Source organism: Centruroides vittatus, unplaced genomic scaffold, assembly GCF_030686945.1.
Source record: "Centruroides vittatus isolate TY-2023 unplaced genomic scaffold, ASM3068694v2 contig_1477, whole genome shotgun sequence".
Taxonomy (NCBI): domain Eukaryota; kingdom Metazoa; phylum Arthropoda; class Arachnida; order Scorpiones; family Buthidae; genus Centruroides; species Centruroides vittatus.
The window spans coordinates 241465-267868 of NW_027120916.1; the positions used below are offsets into that span (position 1 = coordinate 241465).

Below are 26404 nucleotides of genomic sequence, written 5' to 3' on the forward strand. Positions count from 1 at the left end.
TATGATGACATCGAGTAACTTTGTTGTATCATGATAGAAGTGAAGCAGAGCCAAAAAGAGAGAAGTGATCCTTATTCTTATTTGGCACAGAGTGGCAACCCTTCACCTGATGATTGCACAGACGATCCTTGCATTTTCCACTACAAAGAAGGCAATTCAGGAACAAAGCAATTGGCATTGATTGTTTTGTTCTTGTGTTTTCGTCATTTTTTTTTGTGCCCATTATTCGTTAGATGCATGCAGTATTTTTTCCTTACCCCTAAATTCTGTTAGGCATGCTGAATTGCGTCAGGGAGCATGGACATTATCACTTTGATCCCACTGTATTGAAAAAGAAATCATGGACCTCCATATTTTATTTCATTTTTGGATTAATCATTCCAATTAATGGAAAATGGCAAAGTTTAATCAAAATCAGTCAATCAAATTTTTAGAATAAACACAATTCTGTGAGTCACATAGAAGAAACAGGCTTTGCTATTTCTCCACCTCAATCTGATTACAATAAGTACTAATAAGCTAAACTTACTATCTAAATGATGTATTTTTTAACAATTGCTACTAAACTATAATCTATATTAAATACATGCTTCCAACCAGTTATGCTGCTCCATTGGCTATCGTTGCACATACACAAACTGTTCTTCCATTGTGTAACAAGGTAAGTAGCACCATTTTCTCTTGTGCACTCATGCTCATGCACTCTTGCTACCTGTGTGTCCTGTACATGCACTCCATGCTCGTCTACTGCAGTGCTGTATCATCTATATTTGTTTGTAATGTTTTTCTGTATTCCACTGTAAATTTTGGGCTTTACCATTCTGTATGCATCACTAATCTTATGTTTGTGTAACTTTTCTATACTCATGTATCATTAATCTACTCACAGGTTATGTACTGTACTTATCTTCATTACTGTATTTTGTACAATGTCTGACACCAATTGTAAACCTCTTCATTCATGAGGTATATTGTTATTACTCTTGTCTGCAATGTACTATCATCTATAAACAGTTACTCAGTGTACATTACTGGCTTTTCCTATTATATAGAACTTCTGACTTGTCTTGCTATGTTAGCATTCGTGAGTAATTAACATATTTTTTAGATACCTTACCATACCATTGTATTCTATTGTAATTATTCAGTTTTAATTGTATAATTTTCTCCACTTTCATGTTAATTACTGATGTTAATCCTCTTGTTTTGCATGCTTCTTGTAAGCATAATCTCACTGTACATATGTTAATTATTATGTATATTTATGTTGTAGCTGTATACGTATACATTTTTATGTACTCGCCGTTGTTTGGTGCACATCAATGTATTCAGTCAATTCTTTATCTGTAATTTGTATTGTTATGCTTTCAATATTGTGATGCAGGCACCATATACTCTCACCTGTCTCCCCCACTTTGCCCTCTTTTCATCCCCTATCCTTCATCTCCCTCACTCCCATTTCAGCAACTTTTCCCCCCAACCTCCAGGTCGTACCTATGAGTGGAACCTGGAGGCACCCCCCTCTTTCAATTAAAATGTATATTAAATACATAAATATAAATTAATTATAGTTTCATAATTTATTTATCATTCTCTTTTAAAATACACTTGCCCTGTTCTGAAGTTTGTGTATTAAATTCTGCTCAATTCTTTTACTTGATTTGTATCCAAAGAAGGTGTAAACTCATGTTGATATGTGCTTGTTGTCCTTAATTACTTATATTATGCTTGTGTCCACTTTGGACTTTCTTGTGAACTAGGAATAAATATATTTTAATTGGAAATGCTGTTCCTTTTCCTTCAGTATAACAATGGTGTGTTTTTCTTCCCTCAGTATAACAATTCCTTTTGTTATACTGAGGGAAGAGAAACACACCATTTCCAATTAAAATATATTTATTGTAATGTAATCTTGATTATGTTATAATAAATATATTTTAATTGTAAATGGTAAACTCATATATTCAAATTTATTAAACATAATTTACGTTTATTTTACAATTTTCATTTTGCATTTTTGTTGTATTCATTACATTTTGTTACCAACATCAGATTTATAGATTAGTCTAAAAATATAAAATAGTTTTTGTTTTCATGCACAACAGAAAATTTATATTTTGCATTAATTTTCTCAGAGTCTCTTTATAGTTTAGTGCATGTGTAAAAATCCTTATCAGCACACATGCACTAAATTATAAAGAGAGAAAATTAATGCAAAATATAAATTTTCTGTTGTGCATGAAAACAGAAAATTTATTTTATATTTTTAGACTTATTCCAATATAAAATCAAAAACTTTGCATCTATACTTTCCATGATATTTTTTATTTATAGAAAAATAATTTTTGTTCAAAACATGCTTCAAAAAATCATTAAAGCTAAATGGACATTTAATTTCTCTTTAGAATACAGTAGAGAGTCGTTAATCGGAACCCCGGTAATCAAAACGATTTTCAGTCGGCAAATTTAAATTTTATTACTGTATTTTCAATATATTTTGTTTGTACAGAATAAAGAAATAATTTTTAATGATACAATAGCCTCGATTATTATTATAAAAATTTTCGTTAGGCTTAAAATCGACGAAAATTCAATGCGAAGCGACACGCAATGGAGAAAAATTTCAACATCGGATAGGTTAAAATATTTTTTCGTACATAATTGGTAATCCGAACAAATCACTAATCTGAACAACCCCAGTCCCCAATTGATTCCGATTTTCGACTCTCTACTGTACTATTTTATTTATTACACTCATAATTTATAAAAACAAAATGCATTATAAATACATTTTATAAATCTTTAGGAATAGATATATAAACATCTTTAAGCCTGGATAGTTATATTAAAGCCAAATGATTGCCAGATTAAATTGGGCTATATTACTGCTATTATTAAATCCTGAGAAATTTGGCACTAGAGATAGGAGTTAGGCACCATCTCTTATTAAATTTAATAAGATATAGCATCTAACACCTACCACTAGTGCCAAATTACTCAGAATTTAATTATTAACAGCAGCAGTATTATAGCCAGATTTAACACAGCAATCATTTTGGTTCATGAATAGCTTTTATCTTTTACTTCTACCAAATACTGTAAATTAGGTGTATAAATTGACCTGGTGTATAAGTTGATCTTGAGATTTTCAGCTCAAAATTCTGGTTTAGGTTGAAACTCATCTTACAAGTTAAACTCCAAAAGATATAAGAAGCTAAAACTAATATGCAACTAGGATAAAAGATATTTCTATCAGTTACAAATAGCAGTTTCAGACTTAAAATAATCTTATTTACAGTACAAAATTATTTTGGTATACTTAATTTCAGAATATAAATAGGAAAAACTTTCCAATATAGTTAGTTATACAATGCATTACTTTAATAATATGTGTTGTTAGTAGATATAAATTTAATTATTATTTAAAATTATAAACTCCAATAATATAACTAAAGTTTACTATACCATAATAATAATTTTTATGTTATATTATCATCATATTTTTAGTCCACCAATAAATTATTATTACTAAAAATAAGTATTAAGATTTATCTATCATAAGAAATTATTTTTTGAAAAAGTATGATAAATCAATTACCATTGTAAGATTTTGAAGTTTTTTGTTCAGCTTCTACAGTTTCCTTTGTCTTCTCTACCCATTCCATTTCGTAACTGCAGCTACTATTATCACTATCTCCACTCTTATAATTTAAATGTTTTTTTTGTTTTAAATACTTTTTATCCCATGAATTTTCTAGTAAAGATTTATCGAGTCCATTTTTATGTTTTATTTTTACATTTGCTTTTTGACGAGTGTTTTCAGCATGATGAGTTATACTATTTTGCAATTCTGAATTAAATTTTTCTTTATAATGATTTCCTTCATAACTGTAATGCCTTTCATTTCTTGCATTAAATGATGAATTATAGTAATTATTCTGCATTTCTCTATGATCGTATTTTCTACTTTTAGATTTTTTCCCTGATCTGTAACTTTTATGCGCTTGCCAAAAATCTTCAGAGTGTTTACTATATTTCTTTTTACTTTTCCACTTCTCATCTATTCTTTTTTTATATCTGTAACCCTCTTTTCTTTCTTCATGTTCATTGTATGAACTTTTGCATTTCTTAGACATTGGATAATAGCTTGTTTCATCATTGTCAAAAAATTTGGACTCCCACTTCGAACTAGTGCTCTTATGAATGTCACTGATGAGGCTCTTGGATGATGATGAAGATAATGATGATGATGAAGATGCTGATGATGATGTTCTTTTACTTGAAGACTCTTGGAATTTTCCTTTTTCTGAGTCAATACTTTTACGTTTTTTACCACTTTTAAGAAAGGAATTTTCTTTACTGACTGCATGGTCCTGAAATGACTGTTCATTTTCACTTTTAAAATTATTTACATCTACATCAAACAGTTCAGATGACTTACTACTACTAGACTTATTAGTGCAATATTGCAAATCTTCATTAGTTTTAGTTTTTGTGGGAGACTCTTCAGCATCATTTAACACACTTGTATTTCCATTAGAAGAAGATTCCACTAAAACTTCAGATTTGTTAAGCAACTCTGAGCATTCACTATTATTACTATTTGATAATGATTTTTTAGTTGTATCTTTATGATGTGTAGATGGTCCCTTTGTTTTAGTTTGTTCATTACTTGATTTTTCATTTTGAGTGATAGTCCAACCAGTATAAGTACGTTCTATTTTGTTCCTATTAATGTTTTCTTGATCAGTTACAGTCCAGTCTGCTGTTGAATTAACACTATTTGTACTTGATCCTGATGCAACGGACGGAGAGTGCAGACTAGCATCACTAACGTGCCAAGGAAATGTTGATTTTACCTTGGTTGTAACCTGAAGAGAATCTGATGGAGTAACAGATGGAGATGAAGTTCTATAAACACTTGACTTTTTCACAAAATTTTCATTTGTTATTTTATATTTGTTAGATGCAGCAACACAATCTTCAGATTTCTGTCCAACAATATCCTTACTTTCTTCCTTCAAATCAATTTTATTTTTACAACTGTCTGAATTAACCGTGGAAGTTGCTTCTGATTTGCTTGTTTCATGAGTACTTTTTGCAGAATTTTTGTAGTTTGATGTTTTCGACTTGATTTTTCTATGTTCATCATCTGATGATTCAGAAGAATCACCTGCATATGGCACAAGACAAGCATGACCAGAATTATTTGATACAGAAGAATTATATTTTACATTATGATTGAGTTGAGATTTATCTACTAAAGTTTTCATTCCAGGTTCTGGCCTGCGAATTCCAAAAATTACTTTCTCTCTGTTCTGCGGTAACGACAGCTTTGGTGAAACGCCATAAGCATTTCCATTCACCAAACTGGAAGAACTTGATGATACTCGAATAATAGCTGGAGATGATGTTGTTTTAGTAATGCTTTTACTTTTTGAAATTGAAGATGCAGATGAATCATTAGGTAAATGACCTACCAAAAAACAAAAATTTATTTAAATATTGTGAAAAACTAAGACAAAACATTATTTTATTTTATTTTTTTTTTTTGTGCTGTTATACTGTTATATATATACACTTATTTTTGGGATTTGTTTTGTTAAAGTTAAAAGAATGAAAAATCCACACCTTGCATTCAAAATTAATCTCAACTAAAAAAAAAAGGTGGACTGACCCGTTGGTCATGTGGCTGCTAGATCGTGCTCGTGGACTATTCATGTTTTTTGTGGGAAAATTCCTTTTTACAGTGGATTTTTGTGTGAGTCCGCAAACAACTAGTCACCCTGACCCTGTTGACGTTGATTTCGTCTCGATCGGACCGGAAATTTTGGAGATAGGACCACCTGAAGATCCCGAGATTCGGATCGACTTTCCGGAACCCAGACGGCGCTGGACCCCCAACTAGGAAGTGCGTACGATTTCAAAATTTGACCCACTCAATCCGGAGGAAATGCCTATTTTTGATGCGGCAATCAGCGGGCCATCGCGGACCTAATCTTAAGGGATTTTGGATTTCGACGTTCCAATCGGCTTAAATAGTGATTTCAATAAGTGATACGTTTAGGATGGAAGGTTGTATGAGGGGTGTAAATTGAGTGATCACACGTTAAGTATTAATGAAGTTACGGGGGTTTAAACTTCTCCCTATTATATAGAATAAGAATTTTCAATTATAACAAACTTTACAATGGTTTTAACAATTTTTATAATGGAAATTAATGGCCAGTCTAACGGTCCTTTCTTTTAAATAAATAGCGACAGATAGCTTAAATATTATCGGATCTTTTCCAAATTAATTCTATTTGGTTTTTTTTTTTTTTAATTAAATTTTAATATAAATTAAAATTAGCCTACCCTTATTATTCTAAGATACATATCGATTGTTTTATGTGGTATTTAATCAAAATAAATAAATTAAAAGAATTAGAGAGTTTTATTTATCAATAAGGGATACTCTAGGTATTATTCTTTAATAATTAGTATAAGATTTATTATAATTTATTGATAAATGCCATTGTTGTGGGTTAATATGGATGACATAGGGAATGTCTCAGTACTTATTGACCGAGGAGACGAGTGCGATCAAAGCCCACCTGACGAACAAATAGAAAGCCCCGCTGATATTAGTGGGCCAAATCCCATTGAGGGTACCATACTAGAAGAAGCAAAAACTCAGACGAAATGGATATTGGATTTACTACCGGTTCCATATCGCTCCAACATTAGAACAGAAAAGCAAAAAGAGATCAAGGAGAGGGTAGCACAATTATATGCAGCAGTACATCAGATGTATGGGATTTTATCTGTAATTTGGGCTGAAAGAGAGGAACAGAACATTCTGCCACAATTACTGGGGAAAGTAAAACAAATTGAAACAAATAGTCAAGTTGTAAGACAACCCACATATGTGGAGATAGTAAGAACCGCTCCAAAACAAAGTACTACTACTAAAACCATCAGGAAAACTATCACTAATAATGAGAGGACCAGTAATCATGCACTGCTCATATAGGCTACCCAAAACACAAAAAGGGAGAAGAAATAAATATGGAAGAAATCACCAAGGAAATCCTCGAAAAGGTAGAACCTCATAAAATAAAAGTAAATGTCAAGACAATCAGACAAGTAAAGGGAGACGGGGTATGTTTCCGGGTAGGAAACAGGGCAGAAGGAGAAGCCCTTCAAAAAGCTATTAACAAAATAGAAACAATAAAAACGAACATACAATGCAAGATCTCTGAAGGACGAAAGCCCAAAATGATATTGATAAATATACCTAACTCCATTAATACAGAAGAAATTTTGACATTTTGTACGAACAAAACCCAACACTGGGAAAGGTGGAAATGGAAGAATTTAAAACAAGCTGCAAAATATCACCATTCAAAGTAAAAGGGAGAACCAAAGAAAACTGCCGTCACCTAGTATTTAGTACCTCCCCCAAAATAAGGGCAGAATTGATTACAATGAAGCATGTAGCTTTATCTTGGGCCCAGATTAAAGTAGATGACTACTTACCATTAATCCGTTGCTACAAATGCTGCAGATATCAACATCTAGCACGGGAATGTCAGAAAAGACAAAATTGCAACCATTGCGGAAATGAGCATAAGTATCATGAATGTGGGAAAACTGCGAAGCCAAAGTGTATAAACTGTACACAGGAAAACAATAATTTACCTAAAGACAGGAAAAATAAGACAGATCACAATGCTTATAGCCCACAATGTCCCACAACACAAAAAATGAAACAACAAATAATACAACAAACCAATTATGGATTGTAACCCTAATAACAATAACTCTACCCAGATAAATAGCAACAACAATAGCATAAACCAGAATCAATTACGTATTCTTCAAATAAATACACAGCGAAGTAAAGCCGCCTGCTCTTTGACTATCAAGACAGCCAACGATATGGACATTGATTTAATTATAATACAAGAACCCTATACAAGACATAATAAAATTGTTAACTTTGGGAGGTGGAGAGTGTTAACCACAGACAAAGGCAAAAAACCAAAAAGTGGCATAATAATCAGAAACAAGAACTTGGACATTGCAATGATCTCACATCTAACAACACAGAGGATCACAACAACAGTAATTCATCAAAATCCACAACTATACATTTTAAGTACGTACTTCACTCCTGATGATAATGATGATAACTGTATTGAAGAACTGGAAAACACTATTCATCAACTAAACAGTGATAACTTCATAATTGTTGGAGATGTAAATGCAAAATCTCCAACATGGTTTCATAAAAAAGAAGAAAACAGAGGATGCATTCTCAGTAACTTAATGGCAAATCGCAACCTTTACTCAACAAATACCACAGACTATCCTACTTTTTATACAATTTACGCAGAGGGATGGAACGACGTTTTTCTTGCACCGACCAATATCAAAAACAAAATTATTACCTGCAAGACATTGTTACAAGATACAGCAAACGACCATAGATATATCTATGCAGAGCTACTGAGGACCAACAGAAGACAAAATGACACCACTTGCTTCACCAAAAAGATGAATTGGGATCTCTTCAGGCAAACATTTGCAACACACTGGAGGAACTATTACCATAACAGAATAGAAGATGGCAAAGATATAAATCTGTATGCTGAACACATAACTAAATCATTGCAAAAGGCAGGAAAATTATCAACAAGAACCATTAGAACGAAATATAAAGAAACGATCTGGTAAACAGACAGCCTGACAGAACAACAGAAACACGTTATGAAATTAAGAAGGAAACTAGTAAGAGCTACAGATGAAGAGAGAATGAATAATTATAAACAAAAATACAGTAGGGCCTTAAAGAAATATAAAAAAAGCATCAATAGTGCCAGAACCAAAGCCTGGAGAAATTTTTGCAGTAAGGAACTCAAAAACAATCCATGGAGTGTACCATACAAAGTCATTTTTAATAAAAAAAAGAAATGTCATATCCCAAATATCATTAAAGAAAATGAGAACAACAAGAACTTGACATCAAAGACAACATCAAAAACATCTTAAGGTATCATTTCCCAAATGACAATAGCACTACGGATTCTGAAATGCACAAAGAATTACGGCAGACTACTCAGAACCAATCATCAACACAAGATGACAACAAAATATTTACATTCTTAGAAGTACAGAAAGCCACCTTCTCAATGGCAAGAAGGAAATCGCCAGGCTTGGACGGCGTTACAGCAGAGATGGTTAAGGCAGCCTTCGAGGAGGTGCCCATCGCGTTCGTATACCTCTTTAATGAATGCCTTAGAACAGGGGTATTTCCAACAAATTGGAAAAAGGTGAATGTAAAATTAATCCCCAAGAAAGAAAACGCCACTAAACCAGAGGACTTTAGACCAATCTGCTTGCTCCCAGTTTTAGGGAATGCTAGATGGATTAATCATAAACAGGATAAACTGGTGTTTAAGCAAATGCAAATAAACTAGCCATAAACAATTTGGCTTTAAACCAGGTACTTCCTCGATTCAGGCAATACTAAATGCCAAGGAATTCATAAACAAAGCTTGGGAGAACAACCGACATGTGATGCTAATTAGCATTGATTTTCAAAAAGCATTCGATAACCTCTGGTGGCCAAGCATTATCTACCGCTTAATTCCAACGAAATGTCCTAAAAACCTCACAAATCTCTTGAGAAGTTATCTCTCAAATCGTACAGCAGGTTTTTATACTAACAACTTCAATATAGATATTAAAGTAATGAAAGGTTGCCCACAAAAGTCAAGATGTGGTCCAGGCCTATGGAATCTGGTACTGGATGAACTGCTAGAACAAATTACCAATACAGAAGAACTCAATATACAGGCGTACGCAGATGATACCTTACTGATGATATCGCATAAAAACTGTGACTGCGTAGCAGAAATCACAAATAAAGCCTTAGAACAAATTGCGAAATGGAACGATAAACATAAATTACCAATATACTACAAAAAATGCAAAGCTATTGTAATGACCAGAAAGAACAAAAGAAGCCAACTAAAAAGAGCAATAGGAGTTAAACTCAATGGAAACAATATAAAAAATGTACAAAAAATGAAGTATCCTGGAATATACCTTGACAGAGCTCTAAATTGGCAATATCATATCAACCAAATGTACAAAAAAACTATGGAGAAATCTAATCAACTAATTAATATTACAAGAAACACATGGGGAATGGACCCAAGAAACACCAAGATCATCTATCTACAAGCCATTGAGCCAGCCATATTGTATGGGGTACAGGCGTGGAAAGAGGCTCTCAATAATACGCACATAAAGAAAAAATTATTGTCAATTCAGAGGGAATCCACTATTAGAATTTGCACAGCGTACCGAACAGCACCCACTGATGCACTATTAACTATTGCAAACTTAACCCCAATTCATTTAAAGGCAAAACAAATTATTTGGAATTGGTTTATATTGAATAACAACCTTAAGGAATACTCAAAAGATGAAATAACAGACCTCCAAAAACTGGGTAGCCTTCCACCTGATAACACAAAAAATTTAGCAAATGTCATACAGCAAAACATTCATTACAGACCAAAAGGTACAAACGCCATGATTGACCCTAGGGAAAAACGCCTCTTTGAAGTCAATTTGGATTTCAGTAATACCACCCATAGAGGAAATCAACATCTCATTGCTTACACGGACAGATCAAGAAATGATCAAGGAGTAGGATCAGGCATTGTCATCAAGAACAAGGACAAGACCATATACCAAGCTTCACTAAGATTAGTGAATGAATGTTCCATCATGCAGGCCGAGCTTTGGGCAATTTTTAAAACAATCTTTTATGTGAACAACTTTCCCTCTGATACTCACAGAAACCTAATCATTTATACAGACAGAAGAGCAGCCCTCTACACTCTCGACAACAAAAAGACTAAATCAGCCCTTGCAACAGACCTAATAAACTTAACAAACGACATGGAACGACACAAGGAAATTATATTCAACTGGATCCCCGGACACAGAGGATATGAGGGAAACGAATTAGCGGACAAGCTAGCTAAAAAAGCAATTACAAACTCCAACATTACTTACTCTAAACTCCCCATCGGTTTCATTAAAAACTACATCATACAAGAAACCAACATCTTATGGCAGAGGGAGTGGAACGAATACGTAACTGGTAGACAATGCTACAGATTCATCCCATCAATAGAAGAAAGACAACAGAAAAAATCATTCAAAACAACTTTCGAACTTACGCAATGCTTGACAAGCCACAGAGCCTTTAACACATACATCGTTTTAAGAAGAAAAACTGCAACCATTGCAACATAGATATAAACTGCGAAGACTCAGTAGACCACTTCTTATTCGAATGCACAAAATATCAAGAACACAGAATGAACTTTGAGAGAGTTTGTCTTCAGGAGGGTCACAATTGGCCACCCAAAACACAAGACTTGTTCGCCTGTGACAAACTACTAAAAGCCATGACAAAATTCATACGAGATAGTAAAGCACTAATACCACCAATTATAGAAAACCGAGATAATGATTACGACGACGACGAGAACCAAGATGACCACAACAACTACAAACAAGAAGATCAGGACGACAATGATGAACAATAAAACACATGACACACGACTAAGACAACAATGCCAACCATGACTTTGACAAAATGAAAATATCACAACTATAACAACACCCATGTTAACTCTAAGGTTGCTTATTTCACTTTCCTTTCCTCCTTAATTTCCTCTTCCTCTAATTCTACTTTCTATTACTTCTTCCTTCCATTTCACACAGGGCAAAATCTGTTGCTTACACAGATAGCCCTTCTTACCTTTAAATATAAATAAATAAATAAATCTCAACTAAAAAACCCAATAGCTTTACCCCATGCCTGTTGTCACTTGTGTCAATGGTTCCATTTTAAAAAAGTGTCTATGATTTGGTGAATTAAGAAGGGTCATTAAATCATTATGTCAAAGGGTAATTTTGTCAACATAATAATAATCTTTTTTCAAATACTGTTTGGAAAAATTGTCAGTAAGAGAGAATTGTAAAACAATTGTTAGCAAATAAGTATGTAGATGAGAATGCAATAATGTTAGAAATAGAATGTCATATTCAATCCTTAAAAGACTGTAAATGAAAAGCTGAGATGCAATTTCCAGTTAACACATTGTGATAAATAGATGGCTGGTTTGAGAAAATTTGTTTGTAAGGTAGATTGAAGTTAGAAGTTAAAAATTATTTCTTGTTGGATAAAGCTGTTAAATTCTTTTCCTTTTGCTGTTCAAAATAATACATAATTTTGTTCAGAACTAAGTAATTTTTTCCAATGTTTATTGTATTATTTAATGCATTAGTGTTAATTAACTTTAATAATGGAAAATTGCTAATTATAATCTAATTATTATAATTTTTATAAATGTTAAATTTTGTTGTTAATTAAAATATTTAAAATGAAATACTTGAATTTTTAAGGTTGTTGGTAACTTTTTGTGCTAAGAAAACTTTTATCATTATTTTCTTCAATATAGTTGATTTATTGTTGCTGTTATCCTGGTCACAAGAATCAGATTTTGATTATTTAGGTCTGATATCTTTTATCATAATACATAATTTACTTCACATCTTTGAGTGCCTTTGGGAGGACGTGGGCAATTAATGTGTCCCCAGCCGGCATTTGTAATGACCGTCAGTCGTACGGTAATCTTATATCAGCTGGAAGAGGAGAGCGGATCGGAGGTCCGGGTAGCGTAACTGGTAACGTGTCTGCACGGACAGCAGAAGGTGCGGGTTCGAGTCCCGCTTCGGGCCGTTTCTTTTCTTCCAGTTAGGCCTAAATTTATTTAAATTATTTAATTAAAATTCTAATTATTAAATTTAGCAAGAGATGGCGCCTAACGCCTAACTCTAGTACCAAATTATCTTAAATTATTAATATTACTATAGCCATTTGCTAGCCCGATAATTCGGCATTGGTTGATCGTTGCTTCATATCATTTTCAAGAAAGTGACACAATTTCATTTGAATTTGATAATCTTTTCTTAACAGAAGAGGAAAAGGAGGGAAAGGTAGCCAATGCTAAATTCCTTTCCTAGTAGCCAGAAATACTGGACAATTGTCATGGCCTCTTTATCATCATCAATTACCTTATGTTATTAAGAGAGAAATTGCTCAAATCTATTTAAACAAGTTTCATCTAATCTGGAAAAACTTTTTACATTGATTTATGTTCATAAGACAAGTGTTCTTATTGTATGTGGAGCAAGTCAACAGTGAATTACTATTTATACAATTGTGTAAAATTGCATCTTTTAAATTATAATTATAGCATTGTTTGTAATGCATCGGAAAACAAGATATGTGGAGTTTTTCTAATATTGACTCAATTGAAACAATTTGGAAAAATATAACTTTGTTGTTAATGTCATTAATTATATTAACATTGAAAAAATTTTCGGTAAGGTGTAATAAAAATAAATAAATAATAATAAATTAAAAACAAAAAATTTTATTAAAGAAAGTCATTGAAAAGTATTCAGCAAGTATATAAGTTTACAATAATACCATATTTATGCTTATATAAGCAAACCCCCATTTCTGAAAAAACATACTTGGAAAAAAATAAAAATCTCAAAATTCTGTTGAAGGATGAGAGTAGAATGTAAGTATACAAAAATATGGCAACACTGTAAATTCCAAACAAAGGGATAAAGTGATAATTAATGCTTATTGATGAATGTATGCTCAGTGCATGTTAAACATGGGTCGAGTGAGAGTGAGTTACACAGTGAAGTTTAAATTGCAAGTGGTGCATTATGCACAAGAAAATGGAAATCGAGAAGCAGGAAGTTTGATGTAAATGAAAAAAGTGTGACAATGGATTCAAACAAAGGATGCTCTTGAGAAAACATCATAAAATCAGCAATTGTTTTGCAGAAAGACAGCAAAACATCCCAATCAAAAAGCAAATCTGTTGAGATATATCTGTGAAATTTGGGCAAATGTATGTTTTGTATTGATTGAAATGATTCAGTTTGAATCCCAAAGGATTGCTCTAAATATGAAATTCCAAAAAGTGAATTTAAAGGAAGTTATGGCTGGGCAAGGTGTTTCATGGCACAACATGAGCTCTTGATTCGGTATTTAACTTCAATGGCACAGCAGCTTCCTGACACCTACCTAATTTTAAATTGCTTTAAAATTATTCATTATCTTGAGTATAGGTCACACCCTAATTTTAGTAAAAAATTTAGGGTAAAAAGTGCAGCCTATACATGTGTAAATATAATAATTTGTGATGTTTGCATTATTTGATAATATGATGATATTTAAAATAAAGTTGTATAGTTTTTGAAAAAATTTCAATGACTTACCTAATACTCCATTCTTTATTCCTTCGGAAATTTTATGATTAGTCGAAACAGCAGAAGGAGATTTCTGAAATATCATGTTCATAAGTTATAAATATGAATTTAATTGTAGTAATTAATTTTTACTTTAAATAATAAATAATAGTATGTACAATGTATATGTATGTAGTAAAATCATGGTAAATAAATTTAAATTACAGAAAAAAAATCCTGAAAATGTTTCTAATTTAATTTAAAACCTTTTCCATTAATTTCTGCTCTGGTTTAATAAATTACAAAAAAAAAAACCTACAGTTTGTTAATCTTAAGATTAATTTAATAGACTCTTTTGCTCATTTTGACAATTCATTTTTAAAAAATTCCTGCCCAAAGAGAAATATCAAGCTCTTAAAGTGAAATTAGAGATAAACAATGGACGTTTTAGACTGGCTTTTGCACTGCAACAATCAACAATCTTCTCTTCTAAAAAAAAAAAATGAAACTTTCCTAACTCAAAGCTCCAAGGGCAAGGAAAAAACTTACAGATGATAAAATTTAGAGAACAATGGAGTAAAAAATGCATATTCTGAATAGATTTGTATTTTTACCTCTCTTGCATTATATAAAGCAGGGGTGGCCAACTTTTGTGTACATAAGATCTACTTTTTATCTTAAAAATGTGTCGCAATTGACTTGTTGTCGTAGGCAAAGTCTAAGTGGGGCGGGGAGGTGTGAAATACATACTATGTTTATACACTGTGTTTCTGTATGAGGTGCACTTCCGCAAGCTATAAGTAAATAAGCAAAATACATGTTCAAAACTATTTTTTATTTTTTAAATCACTTATTAAGTTTTCAAGATATAAGCTCATAAAGAAAATAAATTTCCAGACCCAACTTTTGATATTTGCAGCTATAAGTTCATTCCATACAGGCAGTACCTAAAAAAATCATTTTTGGAAACTTTTTCAAGATAGATTTTTAGTAACTTAAAATATAATTTAATTTTCCTTATCAATTGCAATGTAGAAATTGTGGTACTATTTGTTCGTAAATATGAAAAAGTTGTTATAAAAATGCACAGTATTTGATTATAAGATTTCACTTTTGTGTTTTTTTTTTTTGGACCAGGAAAATTTATCATGGAAGAATGATATAAGATTTTTAGACTTATTTTTTTGCTAATCTATCAATACTCACAGGAGTGTGCCTCATACTGGAACACCCTGTATATCTACCTATGTAAAAAGTAACACGATTGTTTAACAGGCCAAAAAACTCATGTCCAGAAGAATTAAAACAACATGAGTAATTATTAACAATATTTATTAATTCATAGTAGTTACAGATAAAGACAGATTTAGAATTTATTTTATTACCTTAACATTAATGGGAGGACTGAGTTCACATGTCTCTAACCAAAAAATCATAATTAGGTGTATATCCAGACAAAGATAATAATAATGAGTTTTCAGTAAGTGAATCAGTCAGGACAGAATGTTATTTAGTCTTTGTTAACTTTAAGTATGAAAATGCCAATTCACACAGGTATAAAGATCCGAAACAAGAATATAGTCGCTACATTTGGCGATACTGGGATATTTTTCTCAGTTGTCATATTTCCAAAAATCCAAAAATATAGAGGTCTGTTGCTGAAAACACTCACTTATCAAGTAAATAGATAAGTAAGAAAAGCCACAATTTAATTTAAAACATAAAGAAAAGGTACTTACATTTTAAATAGAAGAAAAATTGAAACTCAACGTTGTCACCATAGATAAATAATATTGTTAATACTAAAGAAAAGAAGTTACCATATGACATTACCAAATATTCAAGCTAAATGGCTGTGTTTTCTATGAGTCCAGTCATAACTGCATGCATATTATTGCTTTTGCGTGTTACGTTCACGCATTGCGTTCAGTTACAATTGTAACACATTAAGTCAAGCCATCGCAAGCGATCAACCAAAATTAGCTTTGCGATTGACTTGTTAGCCACCCCTGATATATAGTCTTTGATAGTTTTTTTTTGTTTTAAACAGCCTATATAACAATTTCAGCAAGATGTTCAATGTAACTAATGAAATCAAACAGTTTTGCAGGTACTGTACTGTACATCTTGTTGAGATAAAGCATGAGGATGTCTCGCTTTGGACTGAAACACTGTCTGAAAATTTCATGGAAATTCGATAATTATGACCACTTTGGATTGAATAAATATTAAAATTGAAGTCAGAAAAGTTGAAATTAACATAAACTGGTGTCAAAAGATCATGAAAAACTTTGACTTGGAGAAAATTTGAGTTAAGGAAATTCAAGTTGAAGATGCTAAATCTCTATGCTGTTCCATTGAGACCTACCTTGTGCTTCATTTCCTTCAAGTTAAATTAAAGAAATATTTGAGTTAGAGAAGTTTTACTGTATATCCAAATTCATTGATTCGTCATATTGTTTCATAGGATGAATCAATGAATCAGGTAATAATTCATCAATAGAATAGATCAGATTAAATAATATTTAATCTGATAAATTCCTTAAACATAACTATTAATAAAATCTGGAATTTTCTTTAAGTTATATTAAAAATCAAATTACAGTTAAGAATTATTGCTTCGTATTTGCTTACATCAGGAATTACATTGCCTTAATTATCCATATGTTAAAAATTTATATTTTAAATGTTAAATATATGGAGCATGTTAAAAATTTCTAAATTTATATTTTAAAATTCTTCATAGCATATAAAAAAATAATCTGCACTCTTCAGCAAAATATGATTTTTTTAAATATTATAAAATGTACTTTCAGCAATACATAAATAGGTCTTCAAATAAAAATGTAGTGATCTACAATTTTTATGATTCAAATTTATTATTTAGATATATTATTAAAATTTCTCAGGTATAATATCAAAATTTAATACCTTTAAATGATTAGAACTAGTAGCTGCTACACGAATGTAAAATAAAACATAAGCTTGCTGATTCAGAACTTGATTTACACTAACTTGATGAACCTAAAAATTATATAAAATGTAAATAACAGCTTCAAATCAAATATGAAAAAATAGTAATAAATGCTTATAAATATTAAGCTTATATCATAATATATTTAAAATAATCTGTACATTAGAAACTTTTCAATATAAAAATATATACTATGCAAATGTAAAATCAAATTTAAAAATCAAAATAAATTGTATTTGTTCATAAAATGCTCTAAAATAGATAAAAACAAAAATTAATCAACATTTTTGATGTGTGTAATAATTCATCAAAATTTGGAACATTGATAACATGTTTTGAAAAATTATCAAATATATAAGTATATATTCAATACGTTAACAGTTTAGAGCTACTATATAATTCAATAGTCAACTTTTTCTTTAATATCTTTCAATTTAAAGAAACTAAATATGGACAATTTTTTACCTATGGTAACTTTACGTTCAGAATCCTTTTGCTTATTCAACACATTAATATAATAAATAGCTTTACATAAATGTTTAATTTATTAAATAACATTAGTATAGTATCATAATTGCCTGCCATGCATGTGTGCCCTGACATAACCACTGCCCTAATACCTCCTCACAGAAATTGTCCAGATGGCAGGCAATTCAACAAAATGGCCATCCTGCTCCCCTAAGCCTGATAATGCAGTCTTTCTTAAACTCTAAAAACTGTGTATAGTGTCTTTTATTGTACTGTACAGACATAGCTGGCATTTGAAGACCTCTAAATAATAGGTATAGTAAAAATTCTGAACATTGAGTCTCTGCAAGCCATTTTATAAGATATTGGGATAAAAATTTTAAGACCCTCCGGTAGCATTACCTGGTGAGCAACAGATTACAATTATAATCATTTACATACCTATTTGACTCACAGAATAGTCCAATTAACACAAAACATCTATCTGCATGTTTAACTCATTTTATTAATGAGTGTATTTATTTTTATTTATAAATAATGTATCTAAACAGTAATATTAAAGTAATTCATTATTAATTAAAACAATATGACAACAAATATATATTTGCTTACCACTCTTAGATTTTATTATGCTTTTTATATACTGTGAATAAAGTATATAAGTATACAGATATCGATTAATTACAACAGATGTTCCAAAGCTGAACAATGCCAAACAGAAGCTGGACATAAAGCACCAGTCTATAAATAATTGGTTTTATTTTTGTAATAATTTAAACTAAAATACCATGCAGTATGTGATATTTTAGTTCAAATTATATAGACGTAGAAGATATAGAAGAAAAATGTTCAAATCATTTTCATATGTCAACAAATATTTAAATGAAAATTAAATTTAAAAACTTGTCTTTTAATTTTTTTTTCACTGTAATGTAATTTATATTACAGACTTTATGATAAAATTTATTTTAAATGAAAAGAATTTTATAGGAAACATTGTTTTCTCTTTTGAAGTAAAATTTCATCTACAACAAACTGTTATCAGTTGTTTTCGTTATAAATATAATATTGATGAACAAATGCATTTAAAGCCAAAATCATACTAAACTTATATAATTCTGATGCTGAGATTTCATTATCTGACAGACCATTTAAGAGAAATGGTTCTTCAAACAGGAATATCTTATGAACATAATTATCTTACTATATTTTCTACCTTACATGGTAAATTTTTTCCAAACAAATTATCCTGTTTTTAATAAGGTGATGAGGAGGTTAGGATAGGACCTAGAGCAGTGATTCCCAAAGTGGGTGCTACTGCCCTGGGGAGGTGAGTAAATCTAAAGGGATGACAGACAAAAAGAAGTAAGGGGTGGCAGGATGGTGCTGCATGCTGGTCCTGGCCAAAGAACCTTTCCCTTACTTCTGTTAAAATGGGTAAGAAGAAACATTGCATTTAATAATTTTCAGATGTGCAAGCTTTTGTCACACAAAGGAAAACAAGTTGGGGCACTGGGTATAAGTTTATGCAACCAAGAGGCAGTAGCTCAAAAAAGTTTGGAAATCACTGATCTAGAGAGTTACTTACTGGCATACAACATAAAATCCAAATATTCTAATTTTGACACAATATTCCTTATGACATACAATTATACATAAGTAGATCAAAAAAAAAAAAAAAAAAAAATTATAAGCAGCAGCATTTGAAAAGTAATTAATGTGGAGGGAATATTTTTTCCGCAGAGTGGAGACAGATGGTCTTACAGCAGTTGTGTGGGTAGGTAGTGTAAGTTCACTGATGCGTTAGTGATTGAAAAGGCAAGACATTTAGAAAAGTGATCTCACTTGGAGGTGTGAGCTGTAATTTGTTTCTTATGGGCATCCAACGCAAACACCCTGGAATGTTAAATGATGTCATCCTCTTGCATGACAATGCCAGGTCCCATACTGCTTGCAAAACTCAATAATTGCTGCAAAAGTTCAAGTGGGAAGTCTGGAGCCACCCCCCAATACAGCCCAGATCTGGCACCCAGTAACTATTTCCTTTTTCCAAAAATGAAGGAACACTTATCTGGAACAAGGTCTCTTCAGTGATGTGAAAACAGCTGCTGAGAACTGGCTCAATGGTCAGGAACGTGATTTCTACCAAGCTAAGTTATATAAGCTGGTCATGTGTTCAGATAAATGCCTAAATAAATTTGGTGATTATGTGGAAAAGTGATTGGCAAGTATGCCTCTTAATTCCCTTTTGTATTTTCTGTCTATTATTAATAAATAATTTTTTATTACCCTTGTAACCTCTTTTTTGGATCCACCCTCGTAAATTACTACACAACAAAAACAAACATCATATTCTTTTATATTAAACTAATGGCCACCAGCATAAAGTAAACTTTATTTATTCATCATGTTTATTTTTCATACTAAATAATCAAACCATTTGTTAATTTGTTTCTTTATCACTGTGAACAAACTAATACTTAATAATATAGGCCAAATTTATCTTAAAACTTGTTAAAATAAATGTGATAATAATAATGAGGTAGTCATTGTTGTTTTGTTTTAGTTTAAGCACAAACAAAGCTTGACATCATTATGAGTCGTGTTAATAATTTCTTGGTTTTCAATGAGAGCTCTTATTAAAATGACTAAACTATCTGTCTGGTCTTTTTGAACTAAATCAGTTGCACCTTATAAAGATATAAATATAATAATCAGCATCAAGATAGTAAAAGTAATCAAAATAATTTAATAATTTTTTTAAATATTTAATATTTGATGATTGTATTTTTTCAAAGATAAATTCAATACAAAATAATCAAAAAGTAAAAATATACTCACACGAGCATCATCCATTAGATACCAGTAACCATTAGAATTACGAACATAACAGAAATAATGTCCAGAATTACAGCTGGGACCAAGATGAACTAAAACTGCATTCAATCTATAAATAACTGGTCCACCCTACAAAATAAATTATAGTAAGAATTTTTTAGTTTTGCTTATTCTGAAACAGTGTCTTTTATTTGTTTTTTTTCCGTCACAACTAGGTGCATAGATACACTGAACATCTTTGACACCACTCTTTATTCGAGAATAAAGAGTGGTGTTAAAGATGTCCAATGTCTATCTATGCAATTAGTTGTGACAGAAAAAGGCAAATTTTTTACTTCTAAAAAAATTGAATAAATGTATTATATCTAAAAATTTACTATAAAAAATTAGTTGCTAAATAATTAATTTAAATAATAATTTGATATGCTTATAAAAGAATAAAAGATCTTAAAAGAATTCTCCATACTTAATCTTTTAAGGAAAAATAAATGTATACATTTTAGAAAAATTCATCATATAATTAAACTATAGTCTTTCTTAGGATAAGAATAAAGCTGATATTTATTACACTACATATGCAAAGGAAAGTATTTCTGTGTTCATCATAAAGTAGAACATAATATAACATATATTAAAAATTAAAATATATATTTAAATATGTTTAAAATGATATAATCTATTTAAAATTTTGCTACTTTTGCAAGAAATTTGGGATTATAAAAAAAAAAAAACATGTCACATAATGTTATATGACATGATGTTTAACTTTTCAAAGTTTTTATTCTGTTCCTTTTTATTCAACAAAATTTGAAAATTCTGTTGTTTAGTTATGGGAGTAGAATGATGTACGTTCAAAATCCAGCACATCGAATTCCTTCTTGTTCTAGGAAGTACTATAAAATTAAAATTTTATTGGGCTGCAATTTGAAAAAATTGTAGACCTATAAATTCCCACTGCCGTCTGTCTGTCTTTCCTTAATCTCAAGAATTGAGTTACATAGGTGAAAGCAGATATCATATACAGAAAGCTTAGGGCAGGAGGCCCCAATTAACTATATATGAATTTCCAATGCAAAACCAGAAGTCATTTTATATCAATTCAAAAATTTTCCTCTGAAAGGAGTTAGATAAATGACTGGCACAATTCTATTCTAATAGGAAAAGTATGATGTACAGGAGCAAGACACTACTAATTTTAGGTAGAGAGCATATACTTTAAATTAAATAAATTAAAAATATGATTAAAATTGCAGCCAGGCATTGTGACAATGCCACAATAAATATTTGCTTGTTTGATTTTAATTATTTATTTAATAATTAGATGAAATACAAAATCTATTTAAAAAGTCTCAAAAATGAAAATAAACTATAATAAAATATTTCTTAAAGTTGTGTTTTAATAAACACAAAATTGCTGATTCTGGATTACTGTTTCTTTTTTTTTTTTTACAAGCTTTTCATAATTTGAGATAAAGCAAAAGTTATTAGATGCTAAATCCAATGAATATAATGGAGAGAAAAATGCTTTGGCAAACACAAATATTTTACATAAAAATTTAAAATCATGAACAAATAAACTTTAATGTTAAAATTCATTTACCTTAGTATCAGACATATAAGGCCGAAGATCTAATTTTTCAGGATAAGAAACATGTTTTGTTATCTTTCCACCAAACATCCGATTGTAATCAAATCTATTTCGAATAAAAAAAAAATTAGCAGTCAATTATTGCATTCATTTATACAATTTATTTGAAAAAAAGTGAAAGAATCAAAACAATAATTTTTTTTAATATAAAATATCAATGTTACATATTTATATACAATAATGTAAAATATAACTATAGTTACATATAAATATAAATATTTTGGTAATAATGTAAATTACAGTATTTTATAATTTATTTCATTCAAATATTAAAACTTTTTATAAATCCTATTTTAATAGTAATTTTTAAAATACAGATTTATATTTTAATGTGTAATTATTAATTTTTATTACATAGTTTAAAATGTGACAAATTATATAATTTTCGGTCAAAGAATATTTCCTAAATCAGGAGTTGGCAACCTTTCAGCAGTGTTGTGCTGAACTTAAGTTAGTGTTATTCCTAGTGCCAACATGATTCTACCAGGTTTATTATATGAGCCATTGATTTTGAAAGTGGGGCAAGTCCATTTTATGTTATTGCTAGATATTTAACGGTTTGCATTTGAATGGGTTTAAAAATATTTATAAGCAGTAATAGACTTATTTTGTACTTTTTATGATCTTATTTCATGTAAATTTAATATGCAATAATGGTTATCCTTGTTAGGTGAAAAAAATCATGATTTGGTATGTGCCAATGGACTTGCCTCACTTGCAAAAGCAATGATTTGTTGAAAACGTTGATTTTCTTGGAATGGAATATAATTATAAAAACAAAATATTGAATATTTTATTTGTTTACTTATTTATTTTATTTCAACATTTCGTACTTCTTTCGAAAAGCTACAATAAAACAAAAAATAAATTTAATTTTATAGGAAAAAGTGAATAACATAAGAAAAAATATTCAATAATAAGTTGCATGTATATAATTATATTTCTTAGTTTAGATGGTACAGATTTTTGATGTATTCATGATGAATGAATGGTACATAGAATAATAAGATGGATTTATTATCCTATGTACCATTTATCTTATTATCAAATTAACATAAAACATAAATTTTATGTTAATTTGTAATAAGAATTAGATTTAACTATTTTTTCACAAAATGCACTTGCCCCACTTTCAAAATCAATGGCTCATATATGTTATCAAATTAGTCCGGTTATAATAACGGACTTCAAAAATGTATAATTTTGAAGTTAAGTTGTTAATTGAATTATGTTCTTACATGTGAAGCTCTTGCATAACATGTAGATGGCGACATGGAGCTGAAACACATGCACTGTAATAGAAATATATGAACAAGAGGTTCGTTTTTAATGTACCATGGCCTTTGATGAACTATGAAGTCCATTTAAATGTGTAATTAATAATTAAAATTTAATTTTTACTATATTTCTATTCAATCAGAGTGCCACTGAAAATCATCCCGCATGCCACAGGTTGCTGACCCATCCTAAATTTAATTTTATAAAAAACTGATTTTAGCAATCTATAAATAATCTGGCAGCATCACAAGAACCACAGCAAAATGTCACAGCAAAATCACAGAACCAAAGTGATGTCAGATTATCAAACTTTTTTGTATTTCTGCAGAATTTGATAAATTATATGCATCTGAATATTGCAGATATCTGATTTGTTTATGCATGATCTTTAATCAGTCTGATGATACAGTGCATGACTATATCATATTAAGATTGATTGAAAGATCTATAAAAATGTTAATGAATACATTGCTTTACAAAATGAGCATTCATAATAATTCACAAAAGCTACACATGCTCCAAGAATGAGAAATTTGTTTTTAAGTGTATTATTCTCAAATTAGCCTATGGGAAAGAAAATAAATCAGTCACACATATTACCAAACACAAAATCTGTGTGTTAGCTCTAACAAAGCAGTGTTCCTTCAATACAATACAATGTAGATAATATAGAGTTTACTAAATTACACTCAATGAGCATTTGAGGTCCTCCTGTATTCTGTTTTGTGGATTATCGTTAGACAATTCCAGATTATTGGCTACTTTTAAAGTATGCTGATATTACCAGACATTCCTAATTACCAAGTGCCAGACTAACAAACTTCTACTGTATTAAATTGTATTGATGTCAATGTACAGTACATTTGCAATGGTCACTCTGAAAATTTTTTAAAAACTCATCACCATTTCACACCATTTAAAAATTTTTTTTTTGCCACTTTAAGTGGTTTATTTTCACCAGTTTTACTTAGTAACTAATGCAGGTGCTGGCAGCCTCATTAGTTTGGCATCTGGAAAGCAAAAGTAATATGTTAAACTGTCACTTACAAAGAGAGGGCCAGATGTTCAGGTCTCCAATTCAAACAAAATTTGGTGAGCACATAGCCTTTAGCATAAATAGCTCCTTTTGTCCAAATAATAAAAACCCACTTTTCAAACACTTCCAAAAAAGTGGCTTCTGAAAATTTAGTGTTTAGCTTATAAAACTTTGGAAGTTTCATATCCAAGAGTAGTGGTAGCCAAGTGAATAAGATGCAAGGCACTGAAGCTAGTCGATGTAGGTTCAAGCCTTCAGAATTTTAGTTTAGTTTTTTACTTTCCCAGCTGTTATATATAACAAATGGAAAGTATGGAAATCGGTCAAGAAAAGACTCCCCAGATTTTTACATTTTTGGACTTAGGACACTTTAAAACGTCAAGAAATGAAAACAAAATTTGGTAATTTCTGTATGTATGGATGTTAGTTTGTGTGTGGCACAATTTTGTTCACCCTCTTTAAAGCTTAATAACGCCTGTGCTTTTCATCAACAATTTCTGAAATTTTGCAGGGAGGTTTTTGTATTAGGGGATTGATGCTAATAAATTTTAATGATTAAAGGTCAAGGGGGTGGGGAGATAAAGAGGATCGCACGTACCTCCAGTAGGGCCAGACTTAATGATGATTTTACTTGTTATTAGCATTTACAACTTTTTATAAAACCTATCCCTACCCTCAAAATTAAGCTTTGCCATTTTATAATAGTTAAAAATATAAAAAGTTTTTAAATACAATATAACAACAGATGGTGCCACCAAATGCTGCCAGGAAAATTAAGTCAACTTGTTACTGGATTTTTTTACTTTTCTATAACAGTAACCATAAAAGGAGTCTAATATTATAACAAAGTATTTGATTTTTCTTCCTGAGAACGCTGATGCAAGAATGTTTTTGTCTTTTTAATCAGAAATATTAGGTTGGATCTTACAGTTTGACATGCCGAAGAAAGAAATATGCTTTTAACAGCTGTCAACAAGTGACATGAATAACAACAGTAATTATCAATCTTACCAAATACTAAATACTATATGCTATATACTACTAATACTGTATAATTAATACTATAAATTAAATTAAAACGTCACATATTTAAATTAATATAGAAAGTAATTTAATATAAAATATTATTATAAATTAATACAGAAAATTATAAATATCACACATTTCTCATTTATTTTAATACCTATTATCTGGCCGATACTAACTAAGTGTATCTTTACAACCATAAAATATTATAAAATTGTTATTGCGATAAATATTTGACTTAAGTCTAACAAAAAGTGCCAATTACTATCGAATCGTTTTCCCACTTACTAAAGTAAGAAAATTTAACCGGCGGTAAATATATAAAGATTTCAAACTTAAATGAATAGAATTATGAGAATTCAAAAGGTTTTAGAATGTTTAAACATGTTTTGTCATCATTATTGATATTCAGTTATATTAAGGAAGATTTAAAAGAAATTAAGATAGTTGTGAATGTAAATATATTTATAGAAATATGGTAGATTTCTGAAATAATGAAAACATTTTTGCATGGAAATAACATATTAGAATCGGATGTCTTCAAAAATATAAGAGGGAGATTAACTGATGAATGGATCAAATCTGATTGGAAATCAAATGATATAGTAATTAAAACAGATATCTGCAAAGTTGAATAAATATTTGGATATTTTAAAAATTAGAGAGAAATGAAGAAAGTAGTCAAGAAAGAAACCAGTTCCGAAAATGATCAAAATAGAAAAGAAAATGAAAAAAAACAGGAATCTTCAGATGATAAACCTAAAAATGAAACTGCTCAGTCTTGCAATGA

The 26404-nt window shown here is 30.3% G+C and overlaps 1 protein-coding gene across 4 annotated transcripts in view; it reads right to left on the minus strand.

Moving 5' to 3' along the window:
• Positions 1 to 26404, minus strand: part of scny (scrawny) — a 357320-nt gene that overhangs the window by 48235 nt on the left and 282681 nt on the right. For all 4 annotated transcript variants that reach the window (XR_010879658.1, XM_067262464.1, XM_067262465.1 and 1 more), the window contains 5 exons: positions 22227 to 22320; positions 20630 to 20755; positions 17278 to 17370; positions 14377 to 14440; positions 3599 to 5476 (listed from right to left, as the gene is read on the minus strand). Coding sequence is in view for 3 of the 4 variants with exons in the window: in XM_067262464.1 (XP_067118565.1) it covers positions 3599 to 5476; positions 14377 to 14440; positions 17278 to 17370; positions 20630 to 20755; positions 22227 to 22320 (2255 nt within the window). In the remaining variant the exon portion in view is untranslated. The remainder of the gene's footprint in view (positions 1 to 3598; positions 5477 to 14376; positions 14441 to 17277; positions 17371 to 20629; positions 20756 to 22226; positions 22321 to 26404) is intronic.